This window comes from Aedes albopictus, chromosome 2 (assembly GCF_035046485.1).
Source record: "Aedes albopictus strain Foshan chromosome 2, AalbF5, whole genome shotgun sequence".
NCBI classification, from domain to species: domain Eukaryota; kingdom Metazoa; phylum Arthropoda; class Insecta; order Diptera; family Culicidae; genus Aedes; species Aedes albopictus.
In genome coordinates, this window is record NC_085137.1 from 153251101 (window position 1) to 153278741 (window position 27641).

Here is a 27641-nt window from a genome sequence, read left to right on the forward strand (position 1 = left end):
CATGCAAATACGTACACGGAAATTATAGCATCGCATGCACACTCATTCATGATGTTGTTCCCTGGAGTCGTTCGTGGCTCTAGTGTGCTTGTAGCTCCCAAGGTATATGGAGCAAGAGGGTAGATCAAGGGGTAGATGTCTGTCTTGTTATTAGCCGTCTTCGGTTGAATATAATCGATTTCCGTATCATAATGGTTTCGGAACGGAAAACGTAAATTTAATTTTCACCAAGGGGTTGGAAACTCTGACTGAAATAATTTCTTCGTTGTTTGTTTTGATGTTGATTTGCCCGATCAACGCTGGCGGTGGGAAATCTAAACGGTCGGAACCCTGGTCGGAACGATCTTACATCTTGCAGGATGTTGCGGTATTCCGGTTCCGGTAAGCCAGAAAAGCTGTTTATTTCATAAAGTAATTATACCGTATTACCCCGCTAATACGACACCGACTGTTGTCGAATAACCGGGGTAAACTTTTAATTCGACAAACTGGCCACCCTACACTATCATGCTCATTGAACTTTGGCAACTCTATTTTTGTTTTTGTTTTGATTTCCGGATTTGTTATGCAACATAATTGCAACAAATATTGCGGTGATGCGAATGAAAAGCTCGTTCTTTCTACGATTATTGCCATCCTCAGTTCATTCCGGTTGGTCTCCAGCCGGTTTGGGTGTAGAATAGCACCAACTCAGAACTTCCGGAATTAGCGGCTGCAAGAGGAGCTGCTGCGGGTGGGAGTATAAGCGCAATATCAAACTGTTTTGCATTTACAGTGTACATCGCTGTGACATTCGAACACTTTTTAATTCGACATGTGTCGAATAAGCGGGGTACGAATTAAAAAGTGTCGTATTAAAACGTGTCGAACCAACGGGGTAAGACGGTAACATCTAATATTTTTCAACAATTTTTATTTCAGGATTCTGAAGCTGTCGATCAGATGATTGAATCGCCTAAAACTCCCTCGAAAGCAAGAGCGTTTGCCCAATTCGGGACAATGCGTCGCCAAAAGTTCAAAAGCGCAAGCCTTGGCGCAAGCGGAACGCTCAAGAAAACCACGCCGAAAAAGCAAATTTAAATGGATCATTGAAGCCGACTTTTCCGCTACTCACCGCTTCAAAACAAAAGCGCCACCGTTTATGTGCACCGTTTTATGTACAACCCTGTTGAAGCTGTTATACGTGTTATACAAATGTTGACATTTTCATTGATTCAGCGCATCTGTCAAATGGTTGCTGAATTTTGGATTGCTGCTGACTGAAAGAAAAACTTCAGAAAGTGTGAGATTTTCATTGCATTCGTACGTGCAGTTGTTGGTGTACGCGTTCCAAAGTAGGTGTAAAAAAGACCTGAATTCTACAAAATTTCATCACATATTCCGGCGCGGTGATTGTGCAACTCTATCCATTGGTTCTTTCCAGCTCTAAAAACTCCATTTGAAAAGCGTAGTTTTTACGCATTGTCTGCGTCGGCGGTTCCAAAATGGCTCAGAGCAAACTGAACGATTTGGCCGGAAAATTCGGTAAGGGTGGACCACCCGGATTGGCGACCGGCCTGAAGCTGCTGGCAGCTGTCGGTGCCGCTGCCTACGGAATCAACAATTCCATGTTCACAGGTAAGTTTGGGTTTTGGTTCTGTGAGGGATTTTAAGCAGTTTTGAAGTCTTGAATGTAGAGAACATAACCTTCAAATACCGCTGGAACTTGATTGGGGCTGATTTCACATGGAGATTACACAATATAATACGGATTGACATAATCCGGGAGGATACTCTCTCTTTATGGATTCTGGATATATTGAAAAGTTTGAAACGCGTTGGAAGTGCATCAGTTTTACAAAAACTTAGCATATTCAAAAGAAAACATATTGGAAGCTATTGGAAGTAGCTAGTTATTGTTACATAACATGCCGCTATAAGAGAGCCTGTGCATCCATCCATCATTGACATATAATTAAGTACAAGTTTTATTGAACATCCTTCTAAACTATTCTACTTAGCTAATAAGAAAAACATGTCAACATCTTCATCGATATGCGATCGAAAGGTCTTAATAGGATCCTACTTGAAAAGATTGCATAGTACCGCAAAAAGCGTGTCAGATTTGAAAACTTTTAAGAAGCCGATCCTTAGGGTTTCTGTTCCATGTTGCAGCTAGGATCTACTGCCTCCGATACTATTTGTGAAGAAACATTCGACAATGTGACAAGAAAAATGCTACAAAATTTTCCATCCTTTCAAATATTGAATTTCGACTCCGCAAAACTTACACGCGATTGAGCCCCGCGAAATAGATAAAAACATCTCAATTATTCTGACACTGTTTCATTTCTTTTTCAGTCGAAGGTGGCCACCGTGCAATCATGTTTAACCGAATTGGCGGAGTCGGTGATGACATCTTCAGTGAAGGACTACACTTCCGAGTTCCGTGGTTCCAGTACCCGATTGTGTACGACATCCGTTCCCGCCCGAGGAAAATCTCGTCCCCAACTGGTTCGAAGGATTTGCAGATGGTCAATATCTCGCTCCGAGTGTTGTCCCGCCCAGATGCCCTCCGATTGCCCACGATGTACCGTCAGCTTGGATTGGACTACGACGAAAAGGTGCTGCCATCGATTTGCAACGAAGTGCTCAAGAGTGTGGTCGCCAAGTTCAATGCCTCCCAGCTGATTACCCAGCGTCAGCAGGTTTCGCTGCTTATCCGCCGGGAGCTGGTGGAGCGCGCGAAGGATTTCAACATCATTCTGGATGACGTTTCGCTTACGGAGCTCAGCTTTGGCAAGGAATATACGGCGGCCGTCGAAAGCAAACAAGTGGCCCAGCAGGAAGCCCAGCGGGCTGCTTTCCTGGTGGAGCGTGCCAAGCAGGAACGTCAACAGAAGATTGTCCAGGCCGAGGGAGAAGCTGAGGCCGCAAAAATGTTGGGTCTGGCCGTTAGTCAAAACCCTGGCTACCTAAAGCTCAGGAAGATCCGCGCCGCACAGAACATTGCTCGAACGGTGAGAAGACAAAAATATCTTTCATTTATTTACAATACAATAATTAAATCTTTATGTTTTTTTTAATTTTCAGATCGCCAACTCGCAGAACCGTGTCTACCTCTCCGCCAACAGTCTGATGTTGAACATTTCCGATGCCGAGTTCGACGACATGTCCAAGAGGGTTTCAAGTAAGAAATGATATGCCCATTACCCTACATTTAAGATGATGATCAAGGGGATTTGGTAGATACAGTTAAGGCCAAAGACGTGCCGTTATATTGCATTTCTTTGAATATGTATATAGTTATCAATACCACAAATTAAAAGGAAATGAAATGCGTCGAATGGTGATTCCTCCTAAATTGAGCATTGATTTCAAATTGCTTTAGGGAATTTCTGTTCCGATTGGTTTCAAATATAAGGGCAGAATATGCGATTTTGATCCAGGAATATTCGGAATCACCGCTTGGATGCATTTTAATTTGTTTTTAGTAATCAGGATTAGCAGCGTTTTATTTTGTGTTTTTTTTTGTAGCTTCATGAAACGTTGAAATAAACATGTAAGAGTAAATGTATGTCCCACTTGTATCGCTCTTCTATTCTACTTTGACACGCCAGCCGACGTGAAACTGGATCACCCGGGTCTGTTGGGAACTTTGTTAGGTAAATCATTCAGTATAATAGATAGGGTGGGGCGGGGCAAGATGGGTCGCGGGGCAAGATGGGTCAGTGCCATTTTCGGGCGCATTACTCATGTTTTGATTATGTTAATAATTTTGTTAGATGACTAGCATGAATATACAAAAGTTTGGGGCATTGATAGAAAAATTATTCACTCTCATTGGAAATAAAAAATAAAATGGTTTTTAGCCATTTTTCTTATGCGATACATTCCATATAATCTCCATATAAACGGCCGCGGGGCAAGATGGGTCACCTTCAATTTTGAACGTATTTTTGGAGCATTCAAAAGTTATTTATTTTTTATTACAAGACTATCTCATAAATGACTTCAATCAAGCGGAATGAACGCTCGAAATTATAACATAAAATTATGATATTTTTTAAGTGAAAACATCGATTTTCAAGTCGCCTTAGGACCACTCAAATTGTAAAGTTTTTTATAGTCCAAATAAATTTATAAAACGTTTACTAGTAGCTCTTGTTTACTCAGTATGGATATGGAGCATATATGAATGCGGAACAAATCTTTTATTTTGACGTTTTTCGTTGAGAAAATGTGAATTACTTAAAAGGTGACCCATCTTGCCCCGCACTTTTTTCACGGCGCAAAATCGATCACTTTTTAAAACTGCTTGTTTAACATCATATTTTGTATTTAATGAACTTTTTATCAACTTTTAGTATAGCTAACTAGTGTATTAAAGAGTAGCGGACGACTACAAACCAATACGATTTGTATTTACAAAGTTATGGTGGTCCATCCTTAGGCGACCCATCTTGCCCCGCCCCACCCTACAACCAAGTAAACCAAAGAAGATTGAACAATTGGATACCAGAATTCTACCAATAATCTTACTCCGAGATGAACGACCTGTGTAAGAAAATAACATTAAGAAAGTAGGGTATTTTAACCAATAGTGGAGCCCTTAGTAGCTGAAATTTGTTCTGATCGTGAAAATATTATGATATCCTAATTAAATTGTCTTTACCAATGGTTGCACAACAAGATCTATATCTTTCCTACATATTGCACACAAAAACCAAGCGAAAACACCTTATATTTCTCATAAAATAATTATTTGAAATCTCGATCAAATTATCCTATAGTGGACCTCGCGGGGTCCACTATTGGGTTGTTGGGGTCCACTATTGGGTAGATCGTATTCTCTTACAATGTTAAATCGGTGACAATAGTGGACCCCCCTTAGATTTAACCTATAGTGGACCCCCAAACTTGTTTACATTTACAAATTTGTTCAAATAATCAAATTATCGCTTTCCAGACTAGTTTTATCACATGGAACTGCTGTCTAGGGACATGAGCCATGGTCTCCCAGTGGAAGTTTACCGGTAGAAGCAGATTTGAGCGGGAAATTTGAGAATAATTGCTAGGGGTCCACTATAGGTTAAGGGTCCACTATTGGATAAAATACCCTAATTCGTAGATCCCAAAAAGTAAGAAATTTGAAAAGAAAAACTCAATAATCGAGTTGTTTCCTTGGGATTCCAACAATCATCAAAGAGAAATTTTATTTGATGTTTTGTCGGTTTGATGTTTTGTCGGCCGTTTTGTTCTCTTCGTCATGAGGGGTTTTTTAAACCTGTTGAGCTCAAAATTGGCGTCAAATCTTTCCCAACCATGATGAATTATGCCGTGTAGGCACCAATCTTTACGCATTTCGGTGATAACCACTCCTTCAAAGCCAAGTTTTTCTACATTCATATTTTCTCCACATGCCCAAAATCACTAGATAGTATTCCGTAAAACAAAAGTTCTCATTATGCATCAGCAATATTGTTTAACAATTTTTTGAAAAGTGCACAAAGTATGGTGCGTTTACGGTACGACCAAGTTTCATGCATTTCGGCCGGGCCGACAAAAACCCCTCATGACGAAGAGAACAAACCTGCCGATAATGCCCAAAGTCACCCTATGTAAGTTGTCGAGGAACACAGATTCATGTAGGATGTAGGTACTGTCGTTCTGCGCATGCTTATCCCATGCTGTATGGGAATCCCTATGCACACGGGACAATTGTGCGTAGAACGGCAGTGTACTAACCAAATTCCGATGAAGTAGAAGAATCTTGGTTGGTACATACAAATATTTTTGAAAATGATACGCCTGCATGAGACTTACCTCCCTGGGCTTGGTTTATATCTTCCAGGAAGCATTGATTTTCGTCATATGACCATTGTGCTTTGCAGTGTTGATTGGTTGAACTGAATGTAGATTCAATGGTAAATTTTAAAATCAGATAATTCAATCCTCTGATATAGTGATTCCAATTATACTACGGCATAGTGTAACGGCGATTCTATAACATTCCCCAGAAAACCATTCCCCAGAATACCAATCCCCAGAATTCCATTCCCCAGAAAACCATTTCCCAGAATGTACCATTTCCCAGAATGTACCATTTCCCAGAAATCCGTTCCCCAGAAATCCATTCCCCAGAATGCACCATTCCCCAGAAATCCATTCCCCAGAATGTATCATTCCCCAGAAAAGCTTAATATACTCTGCTAAAAAGTTTAATTCGATACACAAACAGTAAAATGTTGATCAAAATGATATGTTATACCCCGGACAGACATGTGATACGAGTATTATTCCTGTACAACGGTACGCAGTGTCAAGAAAATTCTAACTCATTTCAAGCGCAATTGTACAGTGATTCTTGTATCACATGTGTGTCATAAGTATTAAAGGCAAGGATTTTAACATTATAGTGTTATTACGAGCAAATATCTATTTCTTGTACGGTATATGAAACAAATTAAGGTAAAAATGTATACATACATACATATCCATAAAAATATTCTACAATAGTAAACGTTTGAATTACCATTGTACACAGTTGCATGTTGATCTTTAAACCTATCTTGAAAGTTCACAAACTGTTAGTTGCGTTGCTATAAAATGTTTTGTTCTTGACAGATTTGTGAAAATTGTGCAGCACTTGTTTTACGATGAATAACGTTTTAAAAGTGATGTGCAAAATTTACAGAGAAAACGCATATTCTTCTGATGTTGTTCAGTGTACAAGATACTTAAGACTCAACTGACCACGTTTTTCTTTGCAAACGGTTGGAGGGATCCATCCCAATGGCTGTTCCTAATTATTCGCTTCAAAGGCTCTTCATTCATGCGGTATGAGAAGGGCTTTCATCATTATTCCAATACTATGGAATGGAATAGAAAAAGTGAACATATAAGCAGTTTGAATGCCAACAGAAGGGAAAAAGTATCATTGTTTTCCTTTTGGCATTCAAAAACCCAACAATGTTCCTTCTTTTTAAACAATATTCTTCTTAAAATTAAGGCAATTAGTAAAAAATTTTAAATTATAACTGCTTACATTTTCAACATAGATTCTCCCTTCTTTTCTACATAGGCTGTTCTTTCGAATTGCACTTTTCAGGAAATTATGGGCATTATTACAACCACCGGTGTTAAATTGCTGTTATATTTATTATTAATTTTTTTTTTTCAAATTTCTAAACACCTGTGCTTGTGGTGCCGATTGTAACTAGCCTAAACATTGTAACTCGAAAGAACAGCCTATGTAGAAAAGAAGGGAAAATCTATGTTGAAAAAGTAAGCAGTTGTGATGCCGATAATTTCCTGAAAAGTGCAATTCGAAAGAACAGCCTATGCAGCAAAGAAGGAAAAGTCTATGTTGAAAATGAAAGCAGTTATAATTCCAATAATTGTACCAATTGCCTAAATTCTAAAAAAAAAAGCTTGTTTAAAAAAAGGAACAGTGTTGGGTTTTTGAATGCCGCAAGGAAAACAATGTCACCACAGACAAACAGACGTAACACTTCGAACATTTTTCGATTTAAATTTTAGTCTCGGAAATAGGTTCGCTTAATTCTAAAAGGACTGAATTTGGCCAATCATCAACTAGGTGGCAGTAGTGAGCAAACGTCAAACTCAAACAAAAACTATGCGAGCGCCGCGAATTGGCAGTTGGTCAACTCTCAAATTTTCAAATAAACCGTTAAATCGATGTACGATGGAAATTATCAGAGTGTTACGTTTCCTTCTTCGTTAAAAAAAATGTTTGAGTCGTTATAAGAATTGTTGGCATTACAACTGCTTATATGTTTATCAAAAATTTTCCCTTCTTTTGCATAGGCTGTTCTTTCCAGTTGCACTTTTCAAGAAATTATCGGCATTGCAACTGCTTACTTTTTTAACATTGATTCTCCCTTCTTTTTTGCATAGGCTGTTCTTTCGAATTGCACTTTTCGGGAAATTATGGGCATTACAGCCTCCACCGGTGTTAAAATTGCTGTTATATTTATTTCATATTTTTTCTAAATTTCTAAACACCTGTGCTTGTGGTGCCGATAATGACCTGAATAGTGTAACTTGAAAGAATAGCCTATGCAGAAAAGAAGGAAAAAACTACGTAGAAAATGTAAAAAGTTCTGATGCCGATAATTTACTGAAAAGTACAATTCGAAAGAACAGCCTATGCAGAAAAGAAGGAAAAATGTATGTTGAAAAAGTAAGCAGTTGCGATGCCAATAATTATACCAATAGCCAAAATTGTAAAGGCAAATCATGCTTATTTCCGAAGTCTTTCTTGTCAAATAAGAATTTTTGGCAGGATGTTTCTTCCGGTGATTTTTTACGAATAAATATTTGATTTTTAGCTATTAATATAAACCATTCAGAATTAAAGCAATAGTTTTATTTTTTTCTGGGGAATGGTACATTCTGGGGAATGGAATTCTGGGGAATGGTACATTCTGGGGAATGGATTTCTGGGAAATGGTACATTCTGGGGAATGGGTTTCTGGGAAATGGTTTTCTGGGGAATGGTACATTCTGGGGAATGGAATTCTGGGGATTGGTTTTCTGGGGAATGGTTTTCTGGGGAATGTTATAGAATCGTAACGGCATGTTGTCGAAATCACTTATGTACCGGGAAAATATAATTCCAAGCTAGTGAGAATATTACCACTGAGGGGGGTTATGAGCCCAGTCAGACCCTTGATGGGACAATAATGTGGGATAGTATATGGGAATACCATTGAAGGTGGTAATAATCTCCGAGGCTTATGAAATCCGACAGGGCGCGTGCATTAGGCTGCAGATCTATGCTAAGGGAGATCAGTAGCATCTGTTTGTTATTAGTAGAACAAAATGCCGTTCTATGAAAACGCAATGTGAGTGATCTCCTATGGTGCTGTAGTACTATAAATGATCTCATTCTCTGTGAATTCTAACTTTGGCTATCTAGTCAGTAAATAGTAACATTATTATGAGCTAAACCTTAAAAGTAATCATTTTCAAAATATGACAAGGTTTTGAAGGCAAACATGAGATGAGTATCAGATTTTAATCTTTTAATGAGTCATTAGCATAATCGTATGTGAGACATAGGGTCATGTCGAGCAATTGATTCAGTACTACAAATCCACGCGGACAATTTCATTACAAACTATTGGTTTTCGTCAGTCTTATGACGGAAAGGCTCAGCTATGCTGCAGATCCATATAAGGTATTGTACCATTTGGGCAGGTGTACCTATTTTGGGCACTTGTCGCTAACCCTAAGTCAATTTCAAACCGATTGATTTTAATTATTGTACAGAGTTAGATACTGTACGGGCCTAGCTCTGGACAAAATTTCAAATCAATCGGTTTGAAATTGACTTAGTTATAGCGGTGCCCAAAATGGGTACACCTGCCCAAATGGTACAAGACCCTATTAGAGTCCGTTCATAAACATACAGACCGAACCCTCATAAAATTTTGTCCATGCAAAACCAAAATTGCATGAAGTTACAACTTTGCCTCTCCTCATGAAGTATATGTGATTTATGAACGAACTCCTAGTTGAATCAAATTAATGGATTTTTATTTCTGGGGCACCCATTGGGTATCACTTTGTTAAGCCATATTAAAATAATCACTATCATTATCAATGAATGCTATCCACTCAAGATCTTCGCTACATTAAATTTTGAATTACTGGAGGCTCCACTTATTAACAAATTTACAACAAACACGCTATAACAGTATCTAGAGAATCGTGGAGGGTGAGAAACCTGAACTAGTAGCAGTATTCATATAGATCAACAATTATAATCTATTATTCAATCATTGCAACATTATACTAATATGTGCGGGCCGCCCATTTGCGGAGTTGTGCGGCCAATTATTCTCTTTCCATTCCAGAAACGACCGTTTTGAAGCAAGAAGTGTCCCAATGGCCAACACAAACGGGACTTGTCCGAAACACACAAGATAGGGTAGGGCGGGGCAAGATGAGCACCCTAAGGATCACGTTGAGTTTATTGAAGGTTAACACAATTTTTCAAAGTACCTCTCAGTAGTTCTTTTCTATATCATGTTTTCTATCACCCATAAACATGGGAGGGTTCAAAATTCACAATAAGAATGATTTATTTGACTAAACAAAAAAGATGTTTTATGGTCAGTTCGAACATGGTACGGGGCAAGACGAGCACCCCTACGGGGAAAGAAGAGCACTTCATTAAAATCCCAATATTTTAACAATAAATTGGCCATACAGTGATTGATATAGTAAACCTTGTTTATAGCTATGGTATCACGTTCTAAAATTATCAATTTTTTCGATTATTGAAAAAAAAACCATACTTTATACAAAATGATCCGAAAAACAATAAATGATTATTAAGTTGCTTATTTTTAGGAATTTACGCAATCAAATAGTTGCAGAGGTTACGGAAACCTATGGTCGGTACTATTGAGTGGGTTACAATAATTTCAAAATATTTTCTATATTCCCCTGATGGGGAATAATGGGTGCTCATCTTGCCCCACTATAGTTAAATAACTAAAATTGAATAAATTTTAATGTTTGTTTTTAGAAAATATTTTCTAATGTAAATTAAAATGCTTTGCAATAAGCTAGTAATGTTGGCTAATAACCAGAATTATGGTAGAAATTTGATTCTGACATAAAAACCTTATTTTATTCTGATGATTTCTTATAAGAAAATGCTAAAAATCCATGCTATTGACTAATTTGACGATATTTTTTAATTCGTTCATTATGAAATTCCTTTTATCAGGTTTACAAACAGGATGAACATTATTCTAAAGGATTATGATGTTGTTTAGACAAAATTCATCATAAAAGTAGTAAAACGGAGGGGTGCTCATCTTGCCCCGGGTGGCTATCTTGCCCCGTCCTACCCTAAGTACAACAATTTTATAATCAGGCACCCTACTCTTTCTACTACTTTGCTAATAGATAATGCAATATGCATACTTCAATATCAATTATTTGTTTGTTTGCGCCTTTATTTATGACACTATTGAAGCATTCGTGTCACCGCGAAATAGTTAATAATTTATCTTATTCACATTTTTCAATTCACTTTAAAGTATCTAACACTGCTTTTACAATTGTGTATGTAAACTTGTATCTTAATTATGTTCATTATTAATAGTAGTCTGATAATCCAAGTCTAGTGATTTTTTTTTCCCAAGGAATAGAAAGAGTTGGTGTCATAATCAATACAATACTTGAAACTGGAAACTCCTTATTTCCCCCTATGGGTTATATATAGGGAGGGGCGGGACATTCGAGCCTACTCATCAGTGGAAAGGACTTGATATGCTAATCGGTTTAGCATAGGGCAGATACAAGTCTAATGGTAGACGTATCGCCCAGCGAAACAACGCAGATTGGCCACGGCCCGGGGGTGCGTTGATTATAACAGAACAGAATAGATACGCCTGCATGAGACTTACCTGTTGTAGGTATTCAATTAACCCTTTACTTTCCACGACTTTGAACGACTATTTCTATACCAAGAAAGTGTTTCCGAAAAAAGTGCTTGAACAAAAGTTATTGCAAAGGAGACTGGGCGAATCTGGGCCCGGAATGTACACTAATGACCCATAGCTCTTTCGAAGGGTCTAATTGAGACAAGAAAAAATTGCTATGGGGCCAAAAATATTCATCATGGGAGAAAAAAGTTATTTGTATGGGACGGATTTTAGTTGTTTTTGTTGTAATTATTTGCATTATTTTTTACAAGCAACCTATCTCAAATAAACCAAATGTCTCATTTGTCAGAGTTATTGGGCATTGCATTGTTTTGATTTTGTATGGGATTTTGACGTTTCTTGGCCTTGTTGTTTACAAAATTTCTGTAAGAGTGAAAGAGAAGGAGATAATTTGATGCAGTGCCCTATACACAATAATAAGTCAATCTATTACAAAAAGCAGATAGGTACTAATGATTTCAGGAACATGCCTGTGCATAGAAAAGATTGGGGTTTCTGCAAGTTTTTTGGAAAAAGTGGAGGGGCACGTAGTGTATTAATCTACACTGAGGATACTGCAACTCCGAAAATCATACGAATCCACTATGATTTTTTGCCACAAGAATTTCTTGCAAAAATCATAGTTTACGAACTATGATTTTGGATTCAAAGCATCAACTATTATTGTCATACTGTTTTTTTTTTTTTTTTTTTTCAAATCGTTTATTTGTAAGGCTCAGGCGTGTATTACACTTGACGGAGCCAAAATCAATATGTTTGTTACAAAATTTCAATAAATTATTCTGTATAAAAATCAATTTTATCTACTTCTAAATTCAATGCTGCAGCTATTCTAATTTTATCTTCTGCTATCAATTGGCGTTGTTCAGTTTCATCATCAATCCAATCATACGACGCCACTCTGCATCTCTGTCTCCTAGGAGAGTCACGAGTGGCAGCCAGGTTCGCTCCGCTGCATGTTGATCTGTTTGCGTTCTTCTTCTTTTGTGACCGGTTGGACTCCAAATCCGATGAACGTTGTCGCTTCACGTCGGGCTTACTCAATTTCTGCTTCATTGTTCCTTTGTTTTGATCAGTGATGTCCGGCTCTGCATTGTCTGTTTTAGCAATAGCTAGGTCTTCTTCCTTGTCGTTGCACACGGTCTCAATAATACCGTTCGCAACTTCAGCTGTTGGTCGGTTTCTACAACCACTGCGTCGATCTTCAAAAATGGGACAGGACTTTTTCAAATGTGATTCCGACTTACACACAAAGCACTTCGGTTTCAATCCATCATAATAGATCCTCCCTTTTCGGTTGAGGAAGAAGAGAGTCTCCGGGATGTCTTTTTCAACCGCCATGTAAACGCCACGGACTCCCGTGAACATGTCGAGCTGATACTCTGGTGGGAACCGTTCACGTACGGTTCGCTTGATTCTTCCATATTTGGCCATTACGGATGACAATTCTGAGTCGGATATTTCGGGAGGAAGGTCGAAAATCCGCACGTATCGATTGTTTCCTCCAGCGACGGACATTTGCACCATTACCTGCTTACCATTACTGTAATGGAAAGGCAAAGTCTTTGGGTTGTTTATCAACGTAAACTGCATTGCGTCCTCGTTTTTAAAACGTATAAATACTGACTTTTCCTCAGATATCTTATACGCTGTCTCCATCATGCACTTATCACCTTTCAGTGATTTGATAAAACGTCCCATATCAACCAAGCTTGGTTGAATGGCATTTTCCTGGGAACAAAAAAGCCAGAGTGTTCTTTATCACCACTTCGCTGGACATTGTGACCAGTAGGTACGAACGCCGCGCAAAGTCAAAACCAGCACCGAAAATAAACGGATGAGCAAACAAACGCGTCTGTTCGCCTCGAAGCGTGACCGTGTACTGATGTCATACTGTTACTGTATAAATTTCATAACACTCACGTATGAAAATCATACCGATAACGTATAAAAACTGAACTATGTCTTATGACTATCATACATATTTTTATGGAATATTTTGCACAAATTAAAAAAAATCGCAACCTGGAATCGAACCAGGAACGTCAAGGTTACCGAGTGCGTGCTTTACTCATTCGCCCATCGACGCTTTGGAAGTTGAAGTGGTTAGAAGCCAATTAAAGGTTTTGTTGTTTTTTTTGGCAATGATGTTTCATAACACATCTTATGATTTTCATACGATGCTTCTTATGAGATTTTTCATACGACTAGTCTTATGGATTTCGCTTTTCAATGTATGAAAAACATACGAGAACTATGAAATGATCAAAAAAATAAAAATAGCTGATTCATAAGATGTAAACTATGATAAACATACGAACAGTATCCTCAGTGTATGTATTGATATTATTATAGTGGAATGGGTATAACCAAAGGCATTATACCTAAAAACTCTTACCTTGAGCAAGTGCTTGTGCAATGTACGGATTCTAATGTGCTGAAACACAGTGAAACATATCAAAATATAAGGGGAGTATGAAAAATAAACATTTTGAGTCAAGTGAAACTTGGCATTTAATTAAGGTGTTTTAATTATGTATGTGATGCACTAGGTTCTATGAATAATATTCATTGCTGTACCGTGAGGATACCAGAAATATTGTGACTTTAGGTAGACGACAATGCTTTCAATAAGAAGCTCGATTACTTGGGATGTTTGATCTCAGCAAAAACATTGTAACCTTGGGAATAGTAAGTAAATTCAATATACATACAGGGGATGGCCAAAATGTTTGGGATAGGCAAGTTTTTGTCTCCCACAAAAAAATTCAACATGCTGTAACTTTTCATAGAGTGCATAAAAAAATCTCAAATTTTGACTGTTTGTCAACCTATTATATGTGCATCATTGGTACAAATTTGGGCTCGATTGATTGATTTTTCTCAAAGTTAGAAACATTCGGGTGAAACACTGTTATTTAGACAACTAGTTTTTGAACTGTCATATCTCGGAAACCAGTGAACCGAATCGAATGAATTTTTTAACGTTTATCAACAATATATTGATACTTAATACGACGTTATAAAATGTAATATTTTCTCACGGCGAATTAAGTTATACCGGATTGAAATTTTTACCCATATAGAGGAAAATAATTCAAATTTGCAATACCACACAAAAATTACAAAATGTGTTTTTTCTTCAATCTAAATAGGCTCTAATATATCTGATTAAAGATAACTTGAGAACAGAAGTAGAAAATCTTTGGACATCAACACTAATTTTTATTGATATTGACGTAAAAAAAATACATTTTTTCGAGAAAAATCCAAAAAGTGTCAATCCATGATAACTTTTTTCAACGTTTAAAAAGTACATATGTTTTAATAGTTTGTGAAACATTTACATATTGATAGTGTACGTTCAAAATTTCATTCAATTCGGTTCACTGGTTTCCGAGATATGACACCTCAAAAATGAGTTGTCTGAAAAATAGTGTTTTACGCAAACGGTTCTAACTTTGCGAAATATTAATCAATCGAGCCCAAATTGATACCAATGATGCACACATAATAGGTTGACAAACAGTCAAAATTTGAGATTTTTTGATGCGCTCTATGAAAAGTTATAGCTTGTTGAACTTTTTTGTGAGAGAAAAAAAAGTTGCCTATCCCAAACATTTTGGCCATCCCCTGTATAATGGATCTAAGAAGATTCGGATACCGAGAGAAATATCTAGGGCTATTCCAAAAATAAAACGGGATTAAAAAAAAAAGCTGGCGATTTATGGAGCAAGATGCTAGTAAAAAGCAAAGAGTTAGTGGAAAAGGCTGACTATTTGAGCAAAAAGCTCATATTAGAGCAGGAAGTTGAAGATTCTGGGAAGAAGCAGATGAATACTATAGAAGTCGTCGTAAACCTCAAGAAACTTAAAAAAACTGGGTATTCTGGAAAGCAACCGAGGGCTCTAGAAACATGCTGGTGGTTCTGAGGAGGAAGTGGTGATTTCAAGGGAACTAGAAAAAATAATGGAATTCAAAGATAGAAGCTTTGGATTCTAGCTAGGATTGGATAACACTGAAGGAAACAAGGGTTTCTTAGGGACAGCTGTTTGTGTTTGAATATACTGGCGATTAATTGTGATATGATATCACTGATATCGAGAGGCACAACAGCAAGCTTTGTAGGCGATGTGGGGACGAATATCATAAGGCAGGTCAAACCATCCCAAGTGCTTGATTTGTTGCGGGAAATACGCGAACAACATGTACAGCGGTCCTAGTCTTCAAAAGAACTTTGATGATAAGTCACAGTACAAACTACTGTGACGCAAACCAGCAACTGATAGATTCAGACAGTCGCTGAGTGGGAGATGGATATCGCCGTCATAAAGGACCACCCGAATACCCCTCAGTCAGCCAGTGATCGTATAAGATGTTGCATAGATGTTAAAGTGGAGGCCATATGCGTGTATGCCTCCATTTAGGCGCATGTAAAATGTGTTGGAGCTAGTCCACCGTGACCACGCAGGCCATAGCGAGGCTAGCTCCGTCGATGCCCGTTTCTTAATAATAAATAAAAAGAACGCAAGACATCTTCCATTCAGGTATATACAATTTAACAATCTCCTTCCATAATAATATACCTCTGCCATCTCTCCAACAATTGTACCTACCAACAATACTGCCACCGTTCACGTACCTGAAGGTTCGACGCTACCCGAGCGTTCAACGCTACCTAACTTCCAACAAAATGTACGCATATCGCCTCCACTTTAACATCCTATGCAATATCTTATACGATCACTGGTTGACTGGGCCACCGATATCGGCAACTGGATCGGCGATATGAACAACGGGTGAATACCCCGTCCAGGAGTAGGTGTTGGAACAGTTCACTCAGATACTGGACTGTATGACCGCTGAGCTGATAGGGCAAAGACCGGGTGACAGGTGATTCCAATGCTTGGATCGTGTAAAAGAGATGCCGTTTCACGAACCAGCTTGGTCAGACTCTGCTAAAGGCTCTGATCATACTAGGTTTCGCACTGGCTAATGTCGGTACTGAAATGCCTTTAGCCGGAAAGGAGACGATTATTGACTATAAAGATTCATCCATGTCAATGAGTACTTGTAGGCCGCGCCTTTGCAGATTTTGTCGTGCTTTAGCACGAGGATATTTTTTTTTTCGAGTGCGGTGGCTTCAGAGTCCGTGAACTTGGCATCGCTCATCATCGCCTTCAAAATCTCTTAGCGCTCAGACTCGTTTGTCTGGATGACGAGGGTGTCTTCCTTCTTGCCGTAGCGTCCCTAAGCTCATGTTCCTCATTCTTCTTTCTTTTCTACTTCTACCTGTCCACAAGCTCCAGAAAGCGTTCTTCCCCTTACCCGCCCTAATCTGTGGTCGCTGAGGAGGACCTACACATAGTCGCAAGCCCCTGCTCCCTTCGATCTGGGTCGAGCCGGCCGATCAAGGCCCACTCTTCCAAGCTTGCAAGTATTACTGATCTTCACTCTCCGGGTTAAAAACCGGCCTTACGAACGCCGCCTGGTAGCACCTCTCCTGTCGGCTGCGCAGCCACCTCCATTTTTCTGCACTCTACTCATCCTTATTTTTGTTATGGTCTTCATTAACCATGATTCATCCATGACCTCTCCCGACATGCTAATCAGGAAGAAAATGGGGTTCCCTGGGTTCTCTATACTGGCACTTCGCACACAGCTACCTCATACTGTCCCTACACTGCTTAAAGAATTACCTAGCTTACCCGCTTCTTGCGAAGAGGTTAAACCCCAGACAACCAGGAGTCGCATAAGAATGCACGCAGTACATCGTAAAAAATACTATTTTAAGCATCTATCGCATACATGTATGGCGGAGGAATAATTTTCATCGCATATGATGTTATTTTTGTACTTATTGCGATGTATCTGGAAAAGTCGCATTAGAATACAAATCAACTTTTATATTTTTTTTTTAAATCGTATCAAATAAATTCGCTTAATAGCATACTGCGATGATTACATATACGATTTCTCTTGGTACTTGTCATATTATGCCAGTTTAACTCGTATTGGTGTACGAATGAAATCGCATGAATGAACGTTAAAGGGTGCATAACAACTCGCATAAGCTAGAAACGTTTACGTTGACATAATAGGGTCTTGTACCATTTGGGCAGGTGTACCTATTTTGGGCACTTGCCGCTATAACTAAGTCAATTTTAAACCGATTGATTTGAAATTTTGTATAGAGTTAGGCATGTACAGTAGACCTGTTCACTTTGAAACTTTTTTTCTCCGATTCTCCGTGACACATCAAATTATCAATCCACATGTAAAACCAAGTCTTCAGTCCAAAATTGAGCCAAATTGATGAAGATTTAAAGGTGTATCAAAACGATTTTGTGTTTTTTTAGCCGTTTTCACAGAAATTTACTCAGAAATTCACAAAATTGCTCCGAAAAGATGTCGGATATACCGTTAGGATATAGTTAGAACAATACTCTACAACTTTGCCGAAGACACTACGGTGTTTAAATTGCGTATTTCGAAGTTATTCAACAATTTTAGTTAAAAAATCACGAAAAAACACGATATTTTTACGATTTTACATATAAAAGTCATGTAATTTTACATTGTTTTAAGTGACTAAATTTATTAGCGATTACTCCTTTGTGTAACGAACATTTCGTCCATACACCGTTTTTGTGTAGGAATTCGTTTTCATTGACTAATTATCAAAAGTATGTCTCGTTGAGACTAAAAATCGTACAGAGTTACCAGCACGAATTAAAACAAAGTTACCCATGATTAAGACGTCATGCCATCGTATGCTAATGTCTTTTGATTCAAGTATCAGAAATGGTGTATATGGTAAGGCTCGAGCCCGTGGATCAGAAGGTCCCAGGTTCAAGCTCAAATACATGATAAACTTTTTTTTTCTTTCTTTGTAGCAGTTAGGATGATGAATCTGCCATGACTTACACGCAATCTCCCAAATAATAATGATCGGGACCTGCCAGTTAAGCCCATTCCAGGACTAGCTAGATATTGAGTTTATACTTGTTGACAATAAATCGTGTCGACGAGATCATCTGGGCGAAATATTGAGCATCTGTTTGATAATGATCAATTTAGCTGAAACAATTCAATACGATGATGGAATGCTTCTGGATGCAACATTTTACAGACAACTGTGGGTGCCGCTTACTTGTTATCTATCTACCCACAAATCAGAACAACTACACGATGAAGGGAAACTTCATTCTTACTATACACTCTACGGTTTCGAAACAATGCTATGATGCCAAATTGCAATGAGATGCAGTGCGTAGATTCATCAACTTATAGCAGGATCGAGACGCAAAAAAATGCTATTCCAGGACTCGAACCTTGAATCTTCGAATCCACAATCTCATGCTCAACCATCTACACCAAATTTAAACTGATGCAGATGAGACAAAAAAGTGTAATAACGTTTAAATCATGGGTAACTTTGTTTTATTTTATGCTGGCAACTCTGTACAATTTTTAGTATCAACGTGACAAACTTTTGATAATTAGTCAATGAAAACGAATTTCTACACTAAAATGATGTATGGACGAAATGTTCGTAACACATAGGAGCAATAGCTCATAAAATTAGTCACTTAAAACAATGTAAAATTACATGACTTTTACATGAAAAATCGTAAAATTATTGTATTTTTTCGTGATTTTTTAACGAAAATTGTTGAATAACTTTGAAATACGCAATTTAAACACCATAGTGTCTTCGGCAAAGTTGTAGAGTATTGTTCTAACTATATTTTAACGGTGTTTTTGGTACCTTTTTGGTGCAATTTTCTGGATATTGATGTACATTTTTGTGAAAATGGTCGAAATAACACAAAATCGATTTGATACACCTCTAAACCTTTATCAATTTGGCTCATTTTTGGACTGAAGCCTTGCTTTTGCATGTGGATTGATAATTTGATGTGACACGGGTAGGTCAAAAAAAGTGAACAGGTCTAATGTACAGTATCTAACTCTGTACAAAAATTCAAATCAATCGGTTTGAAATTGACTTAGTTATAGCGGTAAGTGCCCAAAATAGGTACACCTGCTCAAATGGTACAATACCCTACGATTTGATATGTGAAAACATTGAAATATTGAAAGAGGTGCTGTTGGACTGTCCATGCAGTGCCAAATAACTACAAAACAGTGAATAGTCATCGTTATGGTTATAAACTCATGAGTTTTGTTTTGTGGCTCTGATAATCAACAATAGATGGCGCTAGCCAGAGAGGGGAAGTGGAAACAGTGCGGGAAATCACGCTTAGCCGGATTTTTTCTCCTGATAGTCTGGCGAACACGCTCGTAAAGTGTGGCTCGATAATTCAATGGTCATTAGTTTGACACTGAGATGACAATAATTGTTTTTTTTTCGAATATTATAAGGTCGCATAAGGTGTTATATTACGTCGCAATAAGGCACACCGTACTTCACATAAGATGTAGCTTCAAGTCTTATGGCGTTATTGTTGTCCTACCAATGCACGTATATGGGCTCCACTTTTGCACGCATAAGGCACTTTTGCTGCATCGTATGCGATGTAACTTAACTGCTAAAAGTACGTATAATACGGTCATAAACTTCATTATACGTGCCAACTGGTTGTCTGGGGCTCGCCGCTACCGCCACTAACTGATTTTTGATTATTGTTGTTCTCAGTTTGCAATCCCACGAGTGGCAGTGGAAAAACGTCCACCACGCCATGCTTCGTTAACGATGGAGCACCTTCTTCACCACTTCGATCATGTATTCCTTAATTCCAAGTTATCCAAGATATTAAAAGTTTTTGACCTTCTCTTCTACTCTTCCAGCTACTGTTAAGTTGGAGGGGTAGTCCGTGTTGACGTATAATGATTTGGTCTTGCTGACATTGATAGTTAGACCTGCCGCAAAGAAACGTTCGGCTAGGTCATTGAGCTTACTCTGCTTGACAAAGCACCATTGGTCTAGTAGGGCTACATCATTAGATAAATGGAAGTCATTCAGATGCTCCATAATAATGGGCTGCTAATGTAGCCTACAATTCGATGCACGGTCAAATGCCCCCACAAATATCTCGTTGATTAAGATAAGGAACAGTAGCGGTGATAGTACATCCTTGCCTCACAACCCTTGCGACAACCCGGTTGGTCGAATAAAGCTTGACTCTAATCAAAGCGATTTTTTTCATACTCCCCTTATATTTTGACATGTTTCACTGTGTTTCAACATTAGAATCTGTACATTTCACAATCACTTGCTCAAGGGAAGGGTTTTTAGGTATAATACCTTTGGTTGTACCCATTAATACATAGATTAATACACTACGTGCCCCTCCACTTTTCCCAAAAAACTTGCAGAAACCCCAACCTTTTCTATGCACTGGCCTGTTCCTGAAATCATTAGTATCTGCTTTTTGTAATAGATTGACTTATTATTGTGTATAACACTGACAGATGAGACATTTGGTTTATTTGAGATAGGTTGCTTGTAAAAAATAAAGCAAATAGTTACAACAAAAACAACTAAAATCCGTCACATATAATGTCAAATAACTTTTTTCTCCCATGATGAATATTTTTGGCCCCATAGCAACTTTTTCGAAAGAGCTATGGGTCATTGGTGTACACTCCGGGCCCAGACTCCATACATTTTTGCCCAGTCTCTTTAGCCAAATTTTACGAAATCGTCGAAAAAAAAATTTGGTTGTTATTCAATAGGTTTTTGATTGTTTATCAATAGTTCCACTATTGAAACAAGTAGTTGGCAGTTGGGTTTACCTAATGAGATTACAATCATATTCTAAAACCTATTGCAATATATTCATCTAATTGAGGGGCCCAGAATCAAAGGGGTGTAAGTGACCATTTTGTCGATTTTGAGCTGAGCATATCATAAAATTCTTCAAATTTCAAGCTTTCAGGAACTTTTTTAAGATTGTTTCTACGATGATTAAAAAAAATTACAATAAATCAGAGAAATTGGGTTGATTTTGAAACTCCGTACATTTTGTATGGGAAGAAAAATTGGTCAAAAACTTTAAACCTCATTTACTCGAAAGTGGGTTTTTTTCACTTACACCCCTTTGCTTCTAACGCCCTCAATTCTGTTTGTCACGAGTTCGTCGAAAATCGATGGTGCTCTAGAGCAACCATGGGAAGTAGAGGGTTAATAAAAGCGTCACCAAATTGGCTAGCTGCAACGCTCGTCCGTTGAGTGGTACTTCTCTTCTTCTGATTAAAATCTGCATGTCTTCCAAGAAAACAACAAAGCCGCTGGAGCAGATCAGCTACCAAGCGAGCTTCTAAAATACGGTGGAGAAGCACTGGTGAGAGCACTACACTGGGTCATTACCAAGATATCGTGTGTCCCATCTACAAAAAGGGCGACAAGTTGGATTGCGGGAACTACCGCGCGATCACACTACTGAGCGCTGCCTACAAGATGCTCTCTCAAATTTTATGCCGCCGTCTATCGCCGATTGCAAGAGAGTTCGTGGGGCAATATCATGCTGGATTCATGGGTGAACGCGCTACAACGGACCAGATGGTCGCCATCCTCCAGGTGTTGCAGAAATGCCGCGAATACAACGTGCCCACACATCACTTGTTCATAGATTGCAAGTCGGCGTATGATACAATCGATCGAGAACAGCTATGGCAGATTATGCACGAATACGGATTCCCGGATAAGCTGATACGATTGATCAAGGCGACGATGGATCGAGTGATGTGCGTAGTCCGAGTATCAGGGACACTCTCGAGTCCCTTCGAATCTCGCTGAGGGTTACGGCAAGGTGATGGTGCTTGCTTTAGAGGGTGTAATTAGGAGAGCGGGGATAAACACGAGTGGAACGATTTTCACGAAGTCCGTTCAGCTGCTTGGTTTCGCTGATGTTATTGATATTTTTTTTTACCAGTTCGTTTATTTAAAGGCTCACCCGCCGAAAACAGCTTTACAGAGCCAAAATTCGAATATAATTATACATAGTATAACTAAAACTATTTCGCTTTTCTATTTCTAACTGCAAAAACTTTTTCTTGCGACAGAATGTCGATAACGCGATCCGCTCCATGACCCGTGTTTGAGGAACACTGCTCATTGCAAACTTTCTTTGTTTCATTCTCCTCATGTTTTTTCGATCGCCGTCGCTTGTGTGTTACCACATTATAGTCCGCCGAAGAGTTCGTTTCATTGTCATCAATGTCGGTCCAGTTGTCGTCGTTCTGTTTTCCTTCCTCTGTCGTAGGTACGCGTGATGGTGCACTCGGTAGAGTAGGTGATGATTTGCGCTGCTGGTTTATTGGTGGAAAATCGGTGTGATCAAACAAACCATCGGCTGATGATAATGATGGTGATGCTGCTGATGGAATATTATCAACGGTGTATGAATCCGTGCGCTTCTCTGTCGGCTGGGATGGACCTCGTGATTTGGGTTGGTTTGGGTAAACGACCATTGTAGTTTCATTTTGTATCGTAATGACTGGAGGAATATCGCGGAATAAGTTCATATGAAGTACCCGTACTCCGTTAGACATGCCGGGGAAATAATGCTTCCATTTTTCTTCCCTTATGGAGATTACCTCCCCAAATTTCAGCATAGAGTCGATTATGGCTTTGTCACTAACCGACGGAGACAAGTCCAGTACTCGAACGGTTACAGCGTCGCCATCTTCGTGCACCGGAATGCGGAACGCTTTGCCGCTACAAACCATTGTTCTTTTCAGATTATGATCTGACTGGTAGCGACACACGACTTCGGTGGAAACCATTTCAATAAGCAGGCAGTTCCGTATGTGATGGAGCTGTATGCTCCTGACATCGGCATATTGAAGATTTATTTCCTTCTCCAAAAAATCTTGAACTTTCCCAATTTCAGGACGAATTGGGAGAACACTGAAGTCAACCACTAATGTGTTTTTTTCGCACACCGTACATTTTACACATGCAGCGGTCGAAAACAAGAAACTCGACAAGAGATCAAAAAAAAAGCGCGACTGTCGTATACGATGTGTGGCTGTGAACTGGATATTGATATTATTGCTCGTAAATTTGAGACGATGGCGGAAACGTACATCCGACTAAAGAGTGAAGCTAGGCGAATCGGATTAGTCATTAATGTATCGAAGATAAAGTACATGATGGCAAAGGGCTCCAGGGAGGAATCACCGTGCCCGCCACCCCGAATTTATATCGACGGTGATGAAATCGAGGCGGTTGAAAAATTCGTGTACTTGGGCTCACTGGTGACCGCCGACAACGACACCAGCAGAGACTCTACGATCGAATAAAGTTCGCCGTAACACGAAATTAACTATCTAAAAAACGCTGATTAGGCCGATCGTCCTTTATGGGCACGAAACATGGGCCCTACGTGCAGAGGACCAACGCACTCTTGGAGTTTTCGAACGGAAGGTGTTGCGTACCATCTACGGCGGAGTGGATGTCGGATAGCAACCCGACTAAAATGGTTATCGAGAGTCATCCGACCGGTACAAGAAGACGTGGTGCGCAGCGAGCTAGGTGGGTCGACCAAGTGGAGGACGATCTGCGGACCCTACGCAGAGTGCGGAACTGGAGACAAACAGCCATAGACCGAGTGGAATGGAGACGGCTACTATGCACAGCAGAGGCCACCCCGGTCTTAGCCTGATCGGTAAGGTAAGTAACACTCGTCCGTTGAGTGGTACTTCTCTTGAACAAAATCTGCATGTTTTCCAAGAACTGCTTCAGGGATTTCTCCAGAAGTTTCGGCAGGAGATTTTATTAATGTTAATTCTAGGATTCTCTAGTTGTTCCCTCAGAGATTCCTCCATAATTTTTTTCTCGGATTCCTCCAGGAGTTTCCTTCGGGGATTCCTTTAAAGCTCCGTCAAGAGTTTGTCCTGAAGTTCATTCAGAAAGTCCTTCAGAACACCGCTAGGCATGGTGGTTTCTCCCAATGGCGGAAGGTTCGAAAGAATTTGAAACTTGAAACTATTGGGGAATCAGCAACGCTACAGGTCGTAAGCCCTGGCAAAGTGTGGATCGTTTTGATGGCTGTGATCCCTGATCATCATGTAATCAAAACCCCAGGGATACCCAAGTGACTATACTGTTGTGGAGTGGGGGTTGGATGTGTGGGGCGCATATATGGACAGGCATTACTATGGACCGTTAGGGCTGTGTAGTGTGTATGGGCGGGGCATGGATCTACGATTGTTGAATTGCGATTATACTGGTATAGTAGTGATTCAGCAGTGGTGGCGCTGTTTTCCGCTTTTGTTCGGCCTTGGTGGTTTGTGTGGAACGGTGCGTGTCGGTGTGTGTGCTTCGTACGTACGGTGCATGCGGATTCAGCAGTGTGGTTACTTGGGTAGTGTGGGATAATTGGGTTTGGTACTGAGGGGGTCGTCGTTTGTTTGGCCGACACCATTGAGTGCTCAATGGTGGCGGTTGTATTGGTGACGACTTCTTCAGCTTAATTGAGTTGTCCAAAAAAGTCTCACGAAACCTACTGCAAGCCTATCCATATACGCGAGAACAAAAGATGTTTACAAAGTTCTTACATATAGATTAACACGGGAAATCTGAACACAAACCACTACCACACAGGCATTTGGATTGGTCAATGATCTCATTTATACCACCCACATACTTTTGGGTAGAGGGACCGCTTTGTAATCCAAAAGAGGGATTTAAACTCTGCGTTACAGGTTGGGTGAGGTCATGCAGATAGAAGCAACCCAGGTGACCGTGCGACTCGGGACATGATGCATGCGTGAGTGCGGTGTGTTTAGGGCGTGCGTTGTCCTGTGTGTGCAGTTGGAGTGGAGAGGGGCCCTTCTCAACCCTAGATCGGTTTCGGTTGTGCATGCGGGGTAGCGTTTGCCTTATTTGTGCCGTGTTATGCGTATTTTACGGGCCGAGCTGCGCCCAGACAACCAATTCACACGTAAAACGAAGTTTACGACAATGTTATATGTGCAACTAAGCGTAAAAGATACATCGCATAAAATGCAGCAAATATGCCTTATGCGTGCAAAAGAGGAGAAGATATGCGTGCATTAATGGAATAAGAATAACGCTATATGAATTGAAGCGATACCTTCTGTGATTAACGATGTGTATAATATTGCGACGTAATCAATCATATTACGCGCCTTTTTTGTATTAAAACTAAAAAACAACTGACGTCGCTGCCAGTGTAGAACTTAATACTTCTGAATTAACAACCGATACCTTTTACTTCACACCGCACAATTCTTACGAAACAAGTCGACAAATCGCAATGACATTCTAACTATTCTCACTATTTTCCTAAATACATAAATCAGACTTACCTATGTCGTGTCCGAATATGGGATTGATTACCAAACACAACCTGAAGCAGAATATTTTCTGCCATTTTGTCTACTATGGCCAGGTCAAAATCCTTCGAAATTCAATCACCGCTGAAACAGCTCACGAAAGATCACAAATTATCACAATCAATAGCTTTTCCCTTTCATTAAGGAGAAACTTCAAAGAACACAAACATGGCTGCCACAATGGCCGACTTGATCCCCTACTCGCGTTTTCAAGAGCACCAATCTTGAAAATTCGTAAACAAATGCGCTCGATTTGGAAAAGCTCCCTTTTTTTGCAAGTGAGCAAAGCCAGGATAAACAAATGCGGCTTGGTTTGATGCTTCTTTCGTCAGATTTGTGCCTCTAAAGTTTGTATGCAAAATTGCAAAGGGATTTCTTGATGTTTCACCTTGAACTCTCGTAACCGATTCACACCGCAATCAGAACCAGACAGCAACCTTTCTCCTTGTTATCACATTTCAAATCATATTATGTGAGTTTGTATGTAAACGTAAACAAATTTGGTTATGCATTTGTGCGAGTCGATTGACACATTTATGCAAGTATAAAGGTAATCACGTTCAAATGTATGCGTGCCTTTTTTGTAGATGTAGTTGTGAAACTGCGAGGAAAATATTTGCACTCTTGCCCCGGACGTTAGTTTTATCATTATTTACCCGTTTTACCCAATTCGATTGGGTAATATTTGCATATGCAATCTGAATAGCCTTTCAATCGGCATGCACTTTTGTGCGAGGAAAAATTTGCGCTAGTGTTCGTGTGTTGAAATGTGTGTTGAAATGTCACTTATCTCTATTTTATGTAGATTTAAGTCCATTTCAATATACAAAGCATAATGATCCACTTAAATCCTAAATGTGTGTTTTCTCCTTCTCGTTATTTCTATCCAGATAAGTAAGTCATCACCCCGTAGCGTGTATAGTGTAAACTCTGTACTGCCTTTCGAGAGGAAATCCGATCGCCTTCTTCGTTATTCGTGTAAGCACACGGTGGTGCAGCGCGGCGACCGTAAACTAGTTGATAATTCTGTTTGGTTTCGGTTCACACTGCGCACACACCTGCTTGCATCGGAACTGGGAGATCACCATAGTTATACAATGATAAAGCAGAGTGGAATCGCAATAGAATGAACCATTTTTTGGCGATCACCCCAGCATTTCGTTAGAAGTTAAGCTCATATTCCAAAAAATAAATGCTCTCGTGCAGATGTTGTTTCAACAGATATCTCTCGGATTTCTCTTATTCTCGGCGGTCTTTGGCTCTTATCTGGATCTATTTTAGGTTTTCAAACAATAATTATTCAAATTATTGATTAAATTTTATTTTTTTTCTTTTTTAATTTTTCTAAACTTTATGTTTTTTATGAATCAAGATAAGGGCCAAAGTCGACCGTTTCGAGTGATTCCAATTCCGAAAGCCTCCATTTCTGCGAAAGCAGAAGCTGATGACGACGAACAGGGGTATGATGAGAGTCTGATCAAAGTGATCGCGGAACAGACGGCGGAAAGAATCAGTGGTGGTGCTAGCCAGTAAGAGCTCGAATATGCGACAGAATGACTGTTGTTGTTTTTTTTACTTTCAGAACCAGAGGTATAATAAGCATTTCATGAGAAAAACGGAATTCCGTTGTTTTAGAAATAGGTGGTACATAGAGTTGATGTGCATCTAACATTGCATTGAATATAGATTATTTTTTATGAATTAGATATTTGATTTTTGGAAATGAAAGAAATCCATGAAATACTTTGAGAATCATTCCAAAGAGCAATAGACAACGTGACGTCACTGTTGTGTTATTACACGTTCAGAAGACAGCCTATCCCTACGACTCATTGATTTCGC

General features: G+C 39.3%; 1 protein-coding gene across 4 annotated transcripts; it reads left to right on the top strand.

Moving 5' to 3' along the window:
- The first annotated feature begins 1192 nt into the window (after nucleotides 1-1192).
- LOC109412653 (prohibitin-2) lies at nucleotides 1193-27500 on the top strand. Of its 4 annotated transcripts, none has more exons than XM_019686280.3 (6): nucleotides 1193-1334; nucleotides 1424-1617; nucleotides 2341-2999; nucleotides 3073-3169; nucleotides 27172-27318; nucleotides 27382-27500. In XM_019686280.3, exons 2-6 carry the CDS (start codon nucleotides 1485-1487, stop codon nucleotides 27393-27395), a joined length of 1050 nt encoding a protein of 349 aa, XP_019541825.2. In that variant the 5' UTR covers nucleotides 1193-1334; nucleotides 1424-1484; the 3' UTR covers nucleotides 27396-27500. The 4 variants fall into 4 exon arrangements, with proteins under 4 accessions (XP_019541825.2, XP_019541827.2, XP_029714043.1 ...); XM_019686282.3 differs by having other exon boundaries at nucleotides 27172-27315; XM_029858183.2 differs by lacking the exons at nucleotides 27172-27318; nucleotides 27382-27500 and adding exons at nucleotides 3600-3644; nucleotides 26690-27021.
- Nucleotides 27501-27641: the final 141 nt, after the last annotated feature.

Excerpts from the sequence above, each read along its gene's own strand:
- LOC109412653 (XM_019686280.3), top strand. The coding sequence starts at position 1,485 with ATGGCTCAGAGCAAACTGAACGATTTGGCCGGAAAATTCGGTAAGGGT. Across the intron at positions 1,618-2,340 it reads CAACAATTCCATGTTCACAG|TCGAAGGTGGCCACCGTGCA; the intron begins GTAAGTTTGGGT and ends TTTCTTTTTCAG. Across the intron at positions 3,170-27,171 it reads CATGTCCAAGAGGGTTTCAA|ATAAGGGCCAAAGTCGACCG; the intron begins GTAAGAAATGAT and ends TTATGAATCAAG.